Source organism: Wasmannia auropunctata, unplaced genomic scaffold (assembly GCF_000956235.1).
Source record: "Wasmannia auropunctata unplaced genomic scaffold, wasmannia.A_1.0 LD336106.1, whole genome shotgun sequence".
Taxonomy (NCBI): Eukaryota; Metazoa; Arthropoda; class Insecta; order Hymenoptera; family Formicidae; genus Wasmannia; species Wasmannia auropunctata.
Genome location: NW_012026784.1, coordinates 7,763,676 through 7,783,691, shown reverse-complemented (window position 1 = coordinate 7,783,691; position 20,016 = coordinate 7,763,676). Strand labels below are relative to the sequence as shown.

The 20,016-nt window shown below is 35.2% G+C and overlaps 1 protein-coding gene across 1 annotated transcript in view; it reads right to left on the bottom strand.

Annotated features, from left to right (window-relative positions):
• Positions 1-20,016, bottom strand: part of LOC105455658 (metabotropic glutamate receptor 2) — a 118,174-nt gene that overhangs the window by 64,257 nt on the left and 33,901 nt on the right. The window contains exon 2 of the mRNA XM_011699149.1: positions 4,704-7,849. Within this exon, the coding sequence (XP_011697451.1) occupies positions 4,704-7,833 (3,130 nt within the window). The 5' untranslated portion in view covers positions 7,834-7,849. The remainder of the gene's footprint in view (positions 1-4,703; positions 7,850-20,016) is intronic.

The following is a 20,016-nucleotide window of genomic DNA, read 5'->3' as shown; positions in this document are numbered from 1 at the left end:
CTAGCTGGTTAATGAATCCTCGCGGTTTTTATTCGCAAAGCTTTTTAAACGATAATATGATCCTATACTAATTTATGACGAGAAAAGTTTGTCGGTTAATTTACTATTACAAAAAACGAGGAATAGAAATAACTGCACGTTGCCTTTTAACGTTTATTTAAATTTTTTAATGCGTACCTTTCTATGCGACATAGCAACTTCATGTATATATTTAGAATAAAAGGACGCAGTTTGTTTTTAAAGTTGTTATTATGGATATAGCATTCGTTTTGTAAATTAAAAACGTTTTCACAATGCTTGCGTGAGAGGATCAACAGATGTAATATTTAAAGTGATATTGAACGCTATTCCCTTGACAAATGACTTCCGGCAATACCGAAATAGTTTCCCGGAACATTTGAGGAAAGTAATGATGTAACGGATGAAAGTTTGAAAAAAATAGTCGATATAAAGGTACGTTACAACGTTAGTATTCTCGCACAAAGGAAGCAAGCGCACGTTTGATGTTCCGATATATTGGCCACGCGAGCACACGTTTAAATATTCCACCGCAGCGTAGCGTTCTCGTAACATTGATCAACAACTCGGGACTTGTAGGAGAAAGAGAGGAACGCGTTTATTGGCGCTTTCCAGAGAGAAGTTTTACGTTATCCAAAATTTACATCAAACGATCGCACGATTCGGTCCGCCGTTCTGCGCTTTAAAAATTTTCGTAAACAGAACTTAAATGATTTTCAATCGAAGATTGACCAAAGTTTGAAAAAGTTTTGTGTTGACGAGTTACGTTTCTTCATCTTTGATTTCTTCATCTTTTAAGAATTTTTTCAATGCATATAACATATAAGTATATTAAGCATTTTTGCGTCGATATGAAGATTCGCTGTTCGAAACGCTATCCATCGTTTAATATTTTCATAACAATAATAGTTAACATTTTAACAAGGCATTTACAATCTCACAGATTCTTCTCCATTCGTGCAAATGATTCGCTTCAAACGAGAATGCCATTCCCTGGTGGAAATTCTGGTCTCATTAAACTTTCATAAAATCGTTATTACTGCTCACTTCCGTGAGGTACAGCGGTATTCGATTTTGCCATTATCTCCTGCTGCGGTGCCTCAGCTGAGTTGCACGTTGAAAAATGTTGTTTTTAAATCGTTCGTCGGGAAGCAAGTCGTGACAAATTGCTGTGCTCGCCACTAGGAGCAGCATTATCTCGAGAGCTCGCGTGCAGTCCGAACGCAAAAACGTTCATGTTTTAATGACAACGGGTACAACGTTGTTCATCGTTCAGTTATCAGATATGAATTTTAGTATTCACGAATGTACATAGAATTTGGCAGAATGCTTCAATGTCAATAACGCGTTCAGTCATAGTTGAACTGAAGAAGATGATGGTTTTAATTTTATTAAATTTGACATTGATAATATATACATGTATGTGTATATGTGTATGTGTGCGGCATGTGCCTTATCTTTTTAATGTTTGCATATCTTGAAATAGTCAAAATTCATGTGATGTATGCTTTATTAATATTATAAGCCTGCAGCGCATACAGAACTGTCAAGAGATATAAACGTATTACTGCTTATTAACGTTAAATGTTACTATTACGGCATAATAATTCTAAAGATCTGCAGTCAGTCCAAATATCATGACAGCGAGATTTCATAAAGCATGCTACATTAGCATTACATTTGGTGCCTTGCGAAGCAAAGAGCAGCGACTCGGAACGATGCGAAATTACACTTTCAGCTTAAATTAGCGAATTTTAGACCCGTTATATCTTCAACTATTTAAAATCATGCTCGATTGTTAATATAGCTTAATAATTTTGTTGTAATCATCATAATGGATATGCAGTCGACATATATGATTCAATCTTAAAATATTTTTAATCTGAAATTTTTGCTTTTTCTTCATATCTATATTAACAATTCTTCGAATTCCAAACATAGTTCAAAGTAACGTTAATGTCTCGCGTGACGATTGCGTTACCGTAATTTCGCGATACACTCTGCACATGCGGAGAACGAGCGGTATCGAAGGTAATAATAATTACAGACCGCAATGTCCGCGACGCTCTCAACGGGAAATTCAGCATGCAATATTAATTAACGGCTTATAAAGACCTATCGATTTTGAAGATTATCCGCACATACCGCGAACATGCTGAATCAATTCGGTTTAACTATTTGTAATCTAGCTGCTCTCGTCCACATGGTATCAAACCACTTTATTATGAAAATGTATCTTGCGTTGATTTTATCGTACTTTTTGATACAACTACATAATTATTACATTAATTAAACATTATTATAATACGTGATTTATATACAATTATATACAATTACACGCGTGTATATATATATGTACATTGTTATTGTACAGGATTTATTTTAAGAGAATTTTATTCCAAATCGGATCATGCAAAATATTATATTTTATTTTTAGTTGTTGCTTTAAATATTTATTTTTGATAACATTTACGTTTAATAAAGTGCAAATATGCATAAAGTAGTACCTTCTCATAGATTTCTTGAAAATCATTTTATAAATTATATTACGTTTACGATGAAATACAGAAATAAATATGGCAACTTTTTTTTAAATGTTACTGACACAAATCAGAAATTTGTAATGAGAAAGGGGAAACGTGTCTGGGCGATCTATTGATAGATTTATTGAAAAAATTGAACAACCATTTTTTTTTTTTTTTTTGACAAAATTTGATCCGTTTTCGCTCGTTGATGATTTTTGACGAGCTTCCGAGGATTTATCCACGCCTATAAGCCGCTTAAATCTCTCTTCGGGGGAAGTATCAATAAAACCGATTATACGACCATCGTGAATATCAACGAATTGGTGCCAGCTGGTATAAAACGCAAGCTTACAGTGCGACGTGCAGTACTACGCGTTCATCGACAGCTATTACCCCGGGTTAAGATTAAATATATGAATTGAATAGAGAATTTGTTTTCTGCATAGTCGAGATAGTTCACATTGCTTGGGTACGCTCTGCCCGTTGAATAATACAACGACTTCAATTTTTCGGATGTTACATTGTGCATTGGTACCACTGTGGCGTATCACTTTCCCTACAGCGTAACTTTTGCTAAAACTGATACGGAAGAATTAAATCATATGCAACAGCTGCTTGTTTCTTTTGAATTACAAATAATTCTACATATACTGCCCCAAGCAAACATGTTAATATAAAAATATCTTTGCGGAAACTTTACGGGGATCGGAAAACAAGCTAGAATTGTAGATCTTTTTAGAAGAAATTACTTCTTGTACTTCTTTTTGCAATATTATCGTCAAGTAAATTGCTTTGCATGATTAATACTAGAAAAATAGTTTACAAAATTATGCAAATAGTGAAAGCAATTCTTCTATGGATATGATAATTTAACAAGAAATTCTGTTGTCGATAATTGAAATAGGGAAAACAAAGTTTTATAGAAATTATACAAACATGATCGATGTTTGATATAGAGCTGTTTCTGTAGTTTATGCTGGCATTGTAGCGATAAAACGTACAGAAACCCCAACGTACGATAAATCTCGTAATTTATCGAATGCTGGCGTTTCTGTAAATTACGGGATAGTCGGTACCTTGTGAAAAGCTCGCGGATGTTTCCCAACTTGGAAATTTACCGACAGCTGGTGTCGCGGAAACTTACCGGTAGTTGAACACGCTTCTTCAAGACCGTAGAACATTAGCCCACTGATGTTTAATATTGCCTTATTTATCTACTTTATTTTATTAAATATAAAATGCCTATAATCGCAACTAACTCTGTGTCTGTGTATGCAATCTTCGATGAAAAAGAGAGGTAATAAATATATATTTGCTATTACAGCAAATTTGGAATTTTTTGATGACAATATTATATTTCTTCTGAATAGATATATAAAAAGAAAAAATAAAACAATAAAATAAATAAAATGACTCTCGATCAATATGCGTTATTTATATATATTAAAAATTGGAAAACAGGGTTAAAAGCAATTTGTACCTACATTCTCTATCGTGTAAATGTAAAAGGAATAACAATATTGCTCTTGATGTGTATACATGTATATACGCACGCTTTTCGCTTTGAGCGTATCCATTCATTGCGCTGCGCCAAGGCAATAACGAAATAAGTTAATACAAATTCATTTCGCTATAAATTACATGACGGTGATTTCACTAGCGTAATTTTCCAAACCTCTAGAGATATTATAGGCCTGCGGCATCATAGTGCTTTCAATGGCAATGGTTATATGGAAAATTCTCTCAGGAAGACTATGTGATATTCATACGGATTCATTTTGCACAGGAAAGTAAAATTCCAAGCTTGGGTTTAGTTTTAGTGTAAAGTATGAGAGAATAAAGTTATAGAAGTTAAGTCGACAAGAACGAAGGAAAGCAACATGAAAATGTAAGGAGGAAAAGCGACGTAATACTGTTAAAGAAAAAAGGAGTGTGTACACGACTCATAAATCACATGTCAGACATTTAATGTCGTATTTTAAGAGATAGAATCAGATACGTACGAATTACAAGACAAGATTACATCTTTCATGCTTACATCTCTGCGAGATGTCGTCCTATCGCTTGATAAAGTTTCGCTGTATGAAATGATATTACGTGCAACATACGCGGAGAAGTGTATGATCATGCTCCGCCGTACATACAGTGGCTCGTACGTACCCTTTATGAAATCCACCGCCATCTCAAGGCCGTACGTGTCCTTGTCGCAGTCGTCGAGTATGTGCGCACCGATCTTGACGCCAGGCACGATATCCCGATCGTTGAGAGTGTCCAGCGTAAACAGCATGGCTTCCAGAGCCTGAACGCCGCCCTGAGGCATTACACGGCCGCATGTAATTGTATCTTCTCTTTCGTGCACCATCATCAGTCCGCCGAGAACGAGATCACCTTCCACCACCGCGCTATGTTTTACAGGCCACTGCTCCGAGAGCACGTCGGCACTGGCTGACGAGTCGACGACATTCTCCGTGGTGATGTTCTCGGAGACACCTTGAGAAGGATCACTGTTCCTTTGACGAAGTGGGTCAATGGTCCAAACGGATTCATTACCGTACGCTCCCTCTTGCGCATTAATGAGCTCGGTCGAAGACACATCCAAGAGGATCTTGTTCGTAGCGTCGGATATTCGCACGTTTGCTTCCACGGTTGTAGGAACGTCTTTTCGAATAATAGAGCTGTCTATTTTGGCTATTGTGCTCGATCGATCGTGCGCTTCAATTGGAAATGGCGTTTCCGCCGTACTGACGTTCGAGATCTTCGGATCATTTATCAACGGTATCTCTAATGAGTCAGAGGCATCAGAATCCATTCTTGCCGGATTTGTGTGTGCGTTCGTGTATCTTTCATCGTTATCGGTCGGAGCCAATCGGATGAATTGCCGCTCTTTCTGTAATTCTGTGTGTCTCGAAGTGGTCGGCAGTGTTTTTGCAGATGTAAGAATTTTTTTCGCATTAGATGATATTTGATCTATATTATTTGTTTGAGTTGTCGAAATGGACGAATCCGCGGTAAATTCGATTAGCGAGTTCGATGCTGTTGTTACCCTAGTCGTATCGAGTGTCTTCCACGTCTCGGTATCGAATTCAGTTGACGTCGATATCCCCGGGGTGTTCCAGTCTTGGCGTTTGTATCGTCGATACTTTGAGTTATGGACACCGTCTCTTCGTGAATAAAATCCAGATTCTTCATGCACATCACGACGATCTCCGCCTCGTCCCGTCGTAACTCCGACATTTTCTAATCCGGGCTCATCCGTAAGTACGTTCGATGACTGCACACGCCCATTAATCTTCTGCATCCCGGTCGAATTATCGCTGACATTCGCTGCGCCGAAAAAGATAGATACGCTCCCGGCTGAAGTTCTTCGCTCCACGTCGAGTTCCGATCTTCCATCAGTTGTCTCGGCGATGCGCGGAGGCCGTGTACCGATATTGATGGCATGAAAATTCCGCGGGTATTTCGGGCGACTGCGAGCTTTCTGGTCTAGGTGACTGCCGAATTTTGCGATCTCCGATGGACCGGAGACATTCCGGAGGCTGATTCGAAACGCGTCACGAACTTCGGCCTCGAACTCGGTTGTCCGCGGACGCTCGCAGTTCGCGTCGGATTCGACGTGTCGTACGTGCATCGGATTCCTTTTCTGCGTGACTGAAATACGCGCTGGCATCTGATAGTCTAAGTTCGACTCGTCGTTTCCCTTGGTAGATAAATTAGTTGGTAACAGATCACGTTTGACTTTGTGTGTGTTGCGCGTTGCGTAGTTTGCAACGGCAGTGATCTTCTTTTCTTCTATTTTTTTTCTTATATGCATCTTGCCAAGATTCGCTGCTTTTCTATTTATTCTCACATCGCTTATTGAAGAATGATATTGATGTCGCGAGTCAAATATGTCGTTTGCCTTTAACAAGTTCTTTTTTTTATATAGAAAAGGACGTCTCGCAAAGCTGTTTCTTTTTCTAATAAAATGGTTATCGTGCGAATTTGATACACGAAGAGCGAACGGATCGATGACGTTCCCCTTCTTGTTCCCGTCTGTACTTATTTTAAATCCTACCTTTGAATGTTCGTCGCGCTTGTGTGTTTCGGCTACTAGAAACTTATCCGCTTTATAGGATTTTGAATATTCGTCCTCCGAAGAGTGATAGGGACTTACGGTGTTTTCTTCATTACCAACTCTGTTTGCACTCGAGATTTTGGAGTTGAAGATTAACGTGGTCCGAGTGACAGGTACGGAACGTTCGTAGAGTGAATTTTCTGTGACGTTATCTGCAGTAGTTGTAATAGTTCCATCCCCACGACTCTGATTTTCCTTTGAGCTTAAGTAGTTTGAAAAAGTTGGCTCTACTCCTTGAGATTTGTCGCTGACTTCAACGTAAATCAATTTATTCGCGCTGGTTTTCGTCAGCTCGAGACTTTCGCGGGAATGCCTTTTATTACTATTACGTTCGCGTGTTTCATCGGCGTCTCTAGACTCAATGTCTTCCGGCGTACTTTTGAGTTGCGAGATGCCGGAATTTTTGAACTTCTGCAGTATAGAACTGTCTTTCTCGCTACGCGGACCCTTTGTGAATTTGTCAGGGAAGAATGCGGTCATTCCGTTTTCTTCGCTAAAGACTCGATCCTCTTCGTACTCTTTCCATTGTCCGTCTTTCTTGCCAAACGCCTGAGTATCGTGTCTTATCATTCCAACCTTTTTACGATCGTTCAAGAACACGTAAATGGTTCTTTCCTTGCGTCTTCTTTGCCTCGAGGCACTTTCCGATTCTCGGAACGTCGACGGCGACGGACGTAGGCTAGATACGAACTTAAGATAATTCCTTGTATTTTTTGACTTTTTCACAACGATAACTTTTGACAGCCATACGTTTTCCGTTCCTACTTTTTTTGTAATCAGTCGCGCACTTTTGTCGTCGGCGTCTTTCAAGTACTTCGTCGTAGCCATTGCATTTGACATCGTAATGTGCTTTTCATAGCCACTGAGTCGTGAATCACGATTTTCCGTATTTTTGAATTCCAGAGAAACTGCTTTCACATGCATTGATGAACGATCATTCGATTTGAAATTCTCTCTCGCGTATCGTAACTTAGAATCGTCGACAACTTTCTTATCGAAAACGGGATACGTCGCTCCGTGATCAACTTTGTAAGGAATGTCTTCATTGTTGTTTTGCGGATTATTCGGGACCCGTTCACCGGCTAAGCCGCTATTCAAAATTAGTAATATCGTCCATGTGGCCAGAATGGCCGTCCAACCAAAGTTTCGCCACATGACATCACCTCTTCGTCGCATTAATCATTGCCAAATCCTGAAAAGAGAAAGATACTTTGTTAATTACAATTATTTATTTAGATTGATTAATTTATTGAAAAAGATTTGCGCAGTCAGTAAAAAGTTATATATATATATATATATATATATATGTGTGTATTTGTTATTATTTTTGATTACATATGGTTTATATTTATACGAGTAACATGTACACATATATATGCATACAGGATATAAAATATTAAACAGAACCATGTTAAAGTAAGGTAATGCATATGAAATTAGTTTTTGAAGTATATGAAACGAAAATGGCGTGAAATTTACATTGATTTGTTAGTATCAACTTCAGTAGATTAGTTGAATGGTCAGTGTGATACGATAGGCACCGTATTCGTCCTGGTAAAATCTTTGTCGTTTGTCGTTATGTGGAATGTGATTTTATACGGTATTTGTAATTTGATTTGAATACGGTGTTCGGGCGGATCCACAACTATGCGCTACTATTGCCTGCGGACGATGCGGTTCTCTAATTTCGATGCATTCCACTGCGTTCAGCTAAAAGGGCTGTGCGCGCGGGACCCCGCATCGACCGATGCTAACGAGTCGGTTGCAATTACCTCGCTAAATCACTTTGAGTCTCATTTTAATCGAGATGAAAATCTCCTTGGTTCCTTCTGCCTTACTTTTGAGCTATGAACCTCTTTGCAATTAAGGAATCCGATTAAGATTTGAAGTAACTCGCACCGTTGCACGATATGATATCATTAATGTGTACATACTGTACATGATATTTACATAGTTGAAGATTTGAGATTATATTCTTATTTACATTTCGTATTTTCTTGTATAATCATATAAATTAAATATATATTTGTTAATAATTAAAACATTTCTAATTTTCTTATGGAGAAGATGAAATAGAGAGTAATCTTATTATACATAGAATACACGTTGAATAAACAATGTACATCACGATTCTCGACTTAGCAGAAATCCAGATTATACATACTTTGCAAGAAGACACACGTCCATCTTTGGTTTAGGTTCTAAACTTGAGCTTAGCCATGTAGCACAAATATTTACGAACGAAAATTGATTTAAATCCGTTGGTGTATTAATAGACTACAAGACGTACCGTATTCCCGTATTCGATATTTTTATCATTTATATACCTATTTTATAAAGAATTTGAGAACTTTTGTTTATTTTGTCAGAGAGTTTGAAAATGGAAATCTTCAAAATAATTTAATATTACTTCTCTAACTTGACAGATACCACAAGTATACGTGATATGAAATGATACGCTTTTGCAAGAGCTTGCAGTTAAACGTGTCACATAAACTGCAACTACGACCGACTTTATGTTGCACGTTCCCGCGTCGCTGAAAGAGCAATCCCATTTGTTCGTGTACCAAATGACACAATAAGGAATCAAGTATATTAGAAAGTTTTATAACGTCTGTTTTTTAATCTTTTTTAAAATTAAGAAATTTTGATGTGAAGATTAAAGTATTCTCAATTATTCTGTATATACAAGTATATAAATAATTAATAATATCGCAAAAAGTAATTACTATTATATCGTTAAATACTTGGGTACAGATTTTTTTTTCTTTATAGTTTTTCTCTATATATTAATATCTATAATAGTATAAATTGATTTACTTCATGTTGGCGATAAAATATCTATAATATCGTAAAATAAAAAAACAAAGATACTGTCAGAAGTTTGTTGTGGATAAAGAGTAAAGGGAAAATTTTTCAATTCTTTCATTGAAACGACATAGTGAATAAGTTTCTTAGCGTATCGAGAAAAATACGTATCTTTCTTTTGTGGGAGCGCCTACAAAGTTTAATCGAAACTCTGTGTTGCCTTTGAAAGGCTTTCCTCGTTAACGGCATGTTCCGGCTGATAATTGTAGCCGGTAGTACGGTAATACCTGGCCTGGTTTGGGATACTTTCATCGAGCGACGCTATGAGAGGGTTCCAGATTGATGAAAGGGAAATATACGGCTTTGCAACATCGAATTGATTCGCGCTGACCAAAATAAATAATGGAGAACATGGTATTCGATTTATCTGAATATCAATCTCTAATTTCTGTGTGTTAAATATTAATAAACTTTCTATTTTTAATATGTACAACTTAATAATTCATATCAACCTTTAGTGCAAAATTTGCGTTACTGTTTTTTTAAAATTTTACTCTGAAACCTTAAATACGCATGTGAGAAAAAGGAAAATTACATTTTTGTTTTCGTGAATGGAATAATAGCTCGTACTAATTGAAATAGAACAATAGCTCATACGGTGATTTTGAATAATTAAATTTTGTTGAAAAATATGAATTTTATATATATCGCAAGTTACTATTTTTAGTAGACATTGGTACGTGCTTATTCTTTTCCTTTCCCTCGCTATTTCGATTTACTGTTATCCGATATTTGTCATCAGGATGAAAGAACTTCGATAAATTGAATACGAAGACGAGTGCGCACGTGCTTTTATCTACGTCGGTTAGGGAATGCTTCGCCTCTCGTAATCCGCCTTTATACTTCCGCTGAAGCAGATGGTCGATATACTTGTTCGACTTATGTCTTACCGCACCAATCCAGCTGATCTGCATCAATTTCAAAATTATCCAAGTTTTCCCGTCATTCGAGCAATCTACAGTAATAAAGACACGACGCAAGTTGTTTCCAAGACAACCGGAGTTGCCGGTTTCTACGGCTTCTGCGCCATTTAATTACATTCGTGCGAGTCTAAGTAAACGAATCTCTACTTGACTGTCGCTCATTGGCTCTTTCATTAGAGCTTTCGGTGTCGCTTGCAATTTCCAACGAAATACGTGGATACGACAATCGGGTTGCCTTTAGCGGTATTACGGAAACCGCCGTACGAGTTATATTGTGTGTCGTACCGTAATTTTTTTGCCATTGAATCATTCTGACAAATGACGTTTTATGACGTTCGGCGTTACGTTGCAGAAAAAATGGAGCAATTCAGTTGAGGAACGTGGGGACCAATCTGTATGGAAATATGTTTCGCTATTCGTTTCCATAATTTTTCCGCGAATTTACGGTTGATTCGTTACCACCCGCTCTTGTTGCAACGATGCAAAAAGGGGGAAAAAAAGGAAGAAATGCATCCCGCGGGACAACCGGATTTGCGAATCTTTGCACGTTCGAGTCCGCATAGCAGCGTGGAGCTGTTATGAACGAAGTGGAACGTAAAGATACGCGGAATTAAAGGAACGTTAATAACGCGCGACAGAGATGCAAGCTACGTTAGAAATAATGAGTATCAAAATACGCAGTGTATTGATTTAGAAATTTCTCAATTCGCTTTCTCCAAATGTATGGAGTAGCTGCATTATCATTTCTCTTTTAACGTACTATTTTTTGTTAAGTATTGACAGAATATTTCATATATTTCGCAGGATTATCAAGCTTCATTATTATGCTTGAGAAATTGCACAATAACGGCGCTGTTTTTAATCACTGGTATGCCGTTTTCTGCTCTGTACAATGTCTGTTGTTACACTTTCGCTTTGCATTTATTTTTCTCTTTCGTTGCTGATTAAAAGCAGCTTCGTTCTGTGTGAAAACGAACGTGATTCCGTGAGACGATAACTGACACTTTTTCTAATGTCGTCGTCCGCATTTGTTATCGACAGCACAGAATTTTCAATGCTTTATTTTCATCTTCTGTTTTGCCTTTAATCGAGTATAATGAGATTGTTAACCGGACAAAGTTTGTGATAAAAAAATAGTTTACCAACAGTGTAATTGGAGGATAAAGAGTTAGCTAAATACAAGTGGATATCGCTTTACAAATAATAAGAAAATTATTAACAAGTTGTTACAATAACAACTTAATATTTAATACATACTAATATTGAATTATTTATTTGATTTTTATATTTAATATTATTTTTATTTATTTTGTACATTGTAGAATATATATTTTTGAAATTAAATTCTATTTGTAAGATGTGTATTGTGTACCTTCTACGAATAATTTATTAAAGTGAGTATTGATAAAAGTAGGAAAGGCAAAATATCGATTATTTTTTAACTATTGGCGTAGTTCGATATTTATTATGCCATTATTTTTTATCCCTATTGTTCTTTCTGGTGGATAATCTACCGCTGTCCTACATTTTCGTTATGGCTAAACCTCAAATATAGCAACAATGTGATAAAAGCATTCTGAAATTTTAATGTTACATTTCCGTATATCATGTATTGTGCTGCGCTCTAACAGAGATGAATTACCAATCGACTATTATAATTACTTGATTTTCTACTTTCCTCTTACGCAGTAAAACGCGTTTGTTTGTTCTGCAGTAAATAAAAAAAAAACAGTTCATACCAAGTAAAATCAAACTGTGAATTTTTGATTTCTTGAAAGAAAATTACGTTTATCTTTCGGATAGAAGTTAAAGTTTGATGAAAATTGAAACGTCTCCGGCGTTCTGATATAGAAAAGATGCGGCCAAAAGTACAGATCTATTAAAATATGGTACGTATCTGATCAAATTCTACTTTTGTCAGTTATAAAATAAGTAATCATAACGAGAAATTCAATTATAGCTTGGAGGAATTGCGTTTCTACTACAATATATACATATATACCATAATAGTATTCGTTTTTTACACATCGTTAAAGTCGGCAACTATCTTGTATACTTCCTGTAGAACTTAGATCGTCACTTAACGTTCCGAGTTTTAATATCAACTGAGGTTGCTGCGCACCAAGACGGAGATTGTGTATCTCACAAATTTCTTTAAATAATTAAAACAAAGCCGAGATCGCAAGGTGCGACCGTCCGCAAGCTGAGATTCTTGAGCAAACTGTAATAAAGGGGATCGGCTCTTTCGAGCGTCAAACGAAAATCAAGAGGAAACTTGCCAATTTTAATATATAAACAAACTCGCAAACAAATTGTATTGCATGTTATTAGAATATATAACGTTGCGTTGTTCTGCTACTCGTTTCAATTTTGTTTACTTAAAATTTGTACTATTATGTATTTCTTCCTTGAGTTTTGGCGAAATTAACCAGAAGCTTGGGAGTAAAATAGTTAGAGAGAAGTAGGTGTTTTCATATATATGCGTAGGAACGAGGAAGTCTCTGAATTTTAACAAGCTACGTTCTCCTTGGATTGCGGTGTGCGGTCGCGTTTACTAGTTCTTCTTTACAACTTTCAAGGATTTTAGCGCAAAAGAACATTAAATTTATGAAGAATTGTAGATTTATCGTTATCAGAATATTGATTTTACAAGAAAAGAATTTAAACTCGCTGTGAAAAGCCTCGCTATGTTGACTCTACTTCTATCAGTAACTTGTGAATTTCGGGATAATGTTTGTAACATTATCCCGAAATTCACAATTTACTGATAGAAGTAGAGTCAACATAGCGAGGCTTTTCACAGCGAGTTTAAATTCTTTTCTTGTGAAATCAGTATTCTTATTTTAAAAAATCTGTATAATTCAAACGGATTTATAGCGACAAAATTTAAAAAGTGTGTTCTTGAATCGAGAAAATTTATTGAAATTAGATATTATTATAGTAAAAAATGATTCTCTATGTCGATGTAGTAATCTTCTTTCTCATCAAGTTCTGATAACGATAAATTTACAATTCTTCGTAAATTTAATGTTCTTTTGCGCTAAAATCCTTGAAAGTTGTAAAGAAGAACTAGTAAACGCGACCGCACACCGCAATCCAAGGAAAACGTAGCTTGTTAAAATTCAGAGACTTCCTCGTTCCTACGCATGTATATGAAAACACCTACTTCTCTCTAACTATTTTACTCCCAAGCTTCTGATTAATTTTGCTAAAAAAACATTAAATTTATGAAGAATTGTAGATTTATCGTTATCAGAACTTGATGAGAGAGAAGATTACTACATCGACATAGAGAATCATTTTTTACTATAATAATATCTAATTTCAATAAATTTTCTCGATTCGAGAACACACTTTTCAAATTTTGTCGCTATAAATCCGGATGAATTATACAGATTTTTTAAAATAAGAATATTGATTTCACAAGAAAAGAATTTAAACTCGCTGTGAAAAGCCTCGCTATGTTGACTCTACTTCCATCAGTAAATTGTGAATTTCGGGATAATGTTTGTCGAAGATCAATCATAAGTGCTATTACCATGAAAGGGTATTGGTCTATCTCAATCTACCAAATGTTTATTCTTAAGCATCACATGTTTTATTCAGTCTCAAAATGCAGGAGCAATATTCTTTGTTTATCTTTAAAATTTTGAATTTTGATAAAATAATAGCATAAAAAATACATAAACTTTTGATAATTCTGTTATAAACTATTGGAAAGGAGGAAAAGAGCATTTTACATGCTCAATGAGTTTCTAATTCAATATCCTTAATTATATTATATACAATATACAGAGCGATATCTGTGATCATTGATCACCTTCTATTTGAAGATGCAAAATTGATTTTAACTTTCGGTGTAATAAGAAGTTATCGTGTTTCTACTGCTTGATTAGCGGTTTTCATAATTTAGGATCAACGGTAATCCATCAACGATTGTATCGTATTATAGGGGACCATTATTGAATTTTGGGTAGTATCCCGCTACCGTCTCCAGAGAACAATCATTGTACTTCGAAAATGTTGTAATTATCTCTAAAGTTTGTTGACGTCGACTTTGTTACGCAACCCGCATATTTTCCAAGAGTTATCGATAAATCAAAAGTTAGTTGGGAAATTAGTTACAATTATATTTTTTGGGAATATACGAGCTACGTGAAAGTGTCATCTGTTCACATTATAAACTAAATTCTTGCCAAAATAAAGTAAAATTAACGTACATTTTTTACAATGAGCGTCCCTCTTTTCATGAAGGTTGCAGCATACTTTCTATGAATTTTATATTGTACCATAAAACACGAAACGCGTGTTAATATCGCACAACGTAAAAAAATTATTATTCGGTTTTTTAATTGTGCATCTGAATTATGTAATTATGAAAGTAAATAAAGTAGAGTACCCCTTGCGGTAATTTACATGACTTGAGACTACGCGCGTCCGGTCGCTGTCGTAGCACATGGTTGTAAGTGCTTCTATGCGCCATCGTTAAATTTTTTATATCTATGAGCCCGCGAGGGCTGATAAATTGTGTTATGTTGCAAAATAGCCGTTTTTTTCCGGGAAGGTAAATATCGCGCTTCAGGAGAAGTTTGTAGTGGACGATTAATACAAACGCGAGAAGAAAAATTTTACTCAGTAATCAAAAGTTTTCTGTTGCTTCCCTGTAAAAAGCAATATATCTTTATGAATTGTTTGAATGAAAGAGAGGCGCTGGATTGCTCTTATTAGAAAAATCAAAAAGTGTTAATATTGAAGGCTGCAAAGTTAATTTTTCGCGAAACAAAACTTCGTAACCAATTTCTTCCTTTTTTGATCGAGAAGAAGCGAAAATCGCTATTGACATAGCATCAGACGTAGTATCTCGGCCAATTAGGAAACGCATTTGTATTGGTTCAATCGATAGAGCGAAATCTTTTATCTAAACCCCCCTCCCTCCGTCACATGCCGCATTTTCGAAATATATTCAAGTGCACGTACGTTTGTGCGTCCATTTGAGGGGGGAACTCTTTGGATTTTTCTCGATATGGTTTTTATTAAGGCGCCTCCAGCAACACGGGATAGGGCTTTGTAGAATCGTGCCTTGAATACTGGCGGCGGTTTGTGCGCTAGATATATGATGGTCCTTCGGTATCGATGAAAGTCGATTCTTGGTATGGCACAATCGAGCAACGAAGATAACAGACGAATTATGATCATAGTTATGTATGTGAGAGTTATGGCATTGTTATATTACTATGCAAACGCATGCCTTATATTGTGCCAGAGCATACCAAAGGATCATAGTTTAAAGTGTTTCTAGTCGATAATTAATTAATTGCTGAAATTGCGAATTTATTAGAGAATACAGAGTAGCATACAAAATATATTGCAAAAATGAAACTACTAAGAGAAATTTGCAGATAGGAATGTATATTGAATAAAAAAAAATTGCTATCAATATATTGCACATTCTATCTTTACTTGTTAGATATATCTCCCCAAAAATTAATATTTATTACTTTTAATTATATCCGTTTATCCGTATTTATTAAAAATTGTATTACATAAAGTGTTTTTCTAAATCATTTAGTGAGTATCCTTGAAAAGAAATTACTTATTTAGTTACATACAACAAAATAGATGAAAATAACTTAAAACATTGTGAATAGACTCATAATCAATTAGAGAGTAGCTGAAGCCAATTTATAGGTTTATTTTTTTATTTATAAAATTTGAAAGCTAATCGAATTAATAATAATGAATCAACTTTATGAAAAAATAAAATGCTGAATATTTAATGTTTATGTGATTCTAAATTTGTTTTTTTTTCTTCTGAAATCTTGTTATCTATTTATTATCTATCACGATTTATCACAAGCAAAAAGTAAACATGAGAGAACACATACATATTGCATATATATCTGTAAATATTATGCATGACCTGTTCTCAGTCCGTTAAAATTTAATAACACTTCGCATTCTTGCCAGGGGCTGCAGTCGTAAACGGTACGACCTTTTATGACATACGTTACGCTCGTAAAATAATAAAATCTTCAATATTAAGAAATTTATATGTAAGGCGTACTATTAACAATTTAAAAAAAAACCGAGAAATTTGCATATGTGCGTTGAATCCTTGCTTAATTACACGTAATTTTTAATGAATAATGATCTCCAACGAAGCATAAGATTGGTTGTCGAGGTGTCGTCCGTGACCTAGCACTTAATTATAGCCAGACGTTGGTTACAGAAATTTTCATTTCAGTGCTTGTACTAGCGTGGCGGATTTAATTCGGCGTCGTGCTGTTCATTTCTCCGAAAATACCATTTCGCCAAATTGCTTTTTCGTTGCAGATAACTTCATCCGCATTAATTTCTTTTTTTTTTGTTCATATTTGTCGCGTATATACCGTATTGATTATTCTTTTATATCTCCACGGGGATATAGAAACGATTGCCTCGTCTTTACATTTGCAGTAAACATAAAACACGAAAAAGTATTGACATTTGATCATCAATATATAATTACGTGCGAGATGCAATAAGACGTGCCTTTTTAAATCCGATTAAATGCCGGGTAACCGTGCTTAACTTTATATTACGTTAAGTGCATCGCGAAGTTAACACAAATTGTAAGCATATTTCTACGAAACGAGCACATTAGAGCTAAGAGTAACTCAATAACCAACGACGCTCGTTGCAGAGTGGCGGATACTTCCGTTATCGTAATCTTGATGTATGGCCGAGTATTACAGTGAAATTTCTTTTGAAGTGCAAGTGCTCTTTGTGCTTCAGTTAGAATTTCTATTCAAAGCGTCGTGTCATCCACTTTACATATAGTTTAATGTCTCTTGCTGATGACCGGCGTCAATCTAAGAGCGTATAATGGCTACCGAGGTGGGATACTTGTGCAACTAAAAGGGTTAAACTTTGGCCATTAATGTCGCTAGCACATCAGCGCTCTCTGTCATACGTACTTGCATTGCTTTTTATTACGAAATTTAATAATTTTTTATCTAATTTTATTATCTAACTATCAGCATCTAGTATTTAGTAAGAGACGGTTTTAAGCTTTGAAGTAATTTTACACTATTAGCTTATTAATTTTAAGTACGATAGAAAATGTAATGTCTAATCATATTATTTATATTTTTTCAAGCATTAAACTCCAATCAATATTTAATAACAGAACAGCACAATTGCGCGCTACAGAATATAATATTTTTTTTTATTACTTTCGTTTTATAAATTGGTATTAATCCTATGTAAACGTATACACTAGCTACGTACATCCGGTACATCTAGCAATGATTGTATATGTATACATGCAGATGCATAGAAATTCTAACGAAATTGGAATTGCAGAGCGTTTACACACGTACTAAACTAATACAGTGTAATAACATGTAATAATCTGTTTTATAATAACAAATAATGAGACTCGGATCAGTAACATTATAATAGTTGGCTGTTGCAACGGGATCATGATGCGACTCTTAATGAGCAACAGATTTGATTATGGAATCAGTGTGGTTAGATTGGAGGCCAGCGGAATTGACTTGTTTAAGATTCCGTTGGCATACTCCACGGATTCAGCCGTAATTAACCGTAACGCCCCATTACCGCGTTTCCTCTCTGCAACGTGAACCATTCCCTTTAAATAAGGTTAACACGCGGGTATTTTGTCCTATGTTTCTGTTAAAATCTTATCCTAAATACACGAAATTTGTTGTCACATTATAAATAAAATCATCACAGCATTTTCTGTGTTTTTTTTAAATGCGATATGGATGTGATATAAAAATGACAATATAATTAACATGATATTCTGTAGATATAATATAAAAATCCGTAGGCATAAAATCGTCCGGCATGATTTGAAGTGAAGGTAAACGGTATTATTGCGTATTGTTGTGTGTTTATATCGTGATAAATAGGAATGGTATCAAGTGATGAATGTGAAATGAAATGACATAAAGTGCAAGAATAGAGTGTCACAGATAAATACAAAAGATTGCGAAATATAATGCGAGATATAACGCAGAAATCACTCGTGTAGTCATAAAATTGTAGATATAATATCTGCGACCAATACAAAATTTGTTCTAGTATTATTTAGGAGAATTCTGGCGGAATGCAGAGATAAACAATCCGTAATTTTTCTGCAGTCACGTCCGCTAATCCCTCGTACGTGGTAAATGGATTTCTCGGGAATTAGACAAGGGAGACGATTCGTTCATACATAGCCGACTGGCACTTGCTTGCACCTGCTCGGCCACCGATAAGATTATTTACAGCATGAACGAAATCGTATTACACGCATCTGTGCACGGAAATTGGCACGAACACCGTCCCTGCTCTTTTCAAAGCGACCAGAAACCGACTGGCATTGTCTATAAGAACGTACCGAAATACGTTTTGGTTTAATCCTAAAGTACGTGGCTTTGGATCGCTCTTTTAGCGAACTATATATAAATGTATTCGCGAGTTATACCGGAGAGCTAAATAATTAAATGAAAGCTATAGTATTAGAGAAAATTGATCATTTATTTACAACAGGGATTTACAACAGTGATCATTTATTTACAACAGGGATTTTTTTAAATCCTATTTTCTCTCAAATGTGTGTTAAAAGTTTCTTTAATAATGTACGCATTATACTTCTTTAATAATGTACGATTAAATCTAAATACGTAATTGTTTCAAAAATTATTTATCGCCATTACATTACATTATATACCTGCATAACACTTGCAGGACTACAATCCTTGGAATCTCTCTTAATATCATACATGATTGCGTCCGTAGAATACTACGACGGAATTAAATTATGTGGTCCAGCTGGCAAACATATATCATGCTCGAATTCATAGTTGATTATCGAAATGCACCATATATTACTCCCGAAACACATCGATATTGATCAAGTGTCATTACATCTAAACGATACACACCTGAGCGAGACTACATTAACAAATTGACGAGCGACATGATTATATTTAAAACTTGGAAGCACTTTACGACGTAGTTGCTTAATGTATTAGACTTATACAGATCGATATTGTTGTTTACTGATTTGTAGATAGCGGCGTATTGTTATTAAATTTCGGGCAAATATTTGGTATAGGTTTTTAATATGTATTTTTATAAATATACGCTATAACATCAGATGAGTAAAAGTAGCGATGTCTCGTTAAATGAATATGACATGATTGAATTATGAATCTCTTGAATATATTTAAATGTGAGGTTATTCTTTTGGAGACGAATTCAATATTCTTTTATTATTATTAAGTTACGCATTTTTTTTTACAAAAACAGTTCTAACAAAGGAGAACAAAAGCATATTTTATTGCGTTGTTTTTTGCGTATAATAAGTTTGTATGGAAATAAGAAAAGAAAAGGAAATGCTTTTGTCATTCCTGTCATCTTTATTTTATATATGCGTGCAGGAAGATTCGTTACATTTTTACCTTTTCAAAGACAATAAAATCAAATTGGATTAGATTCATTTAGATAGAATTCTGTTTTTATTTGTAGTATTTATAATTTTATCGCTTTATACAAATAAGTGCAACAGATCAGACTA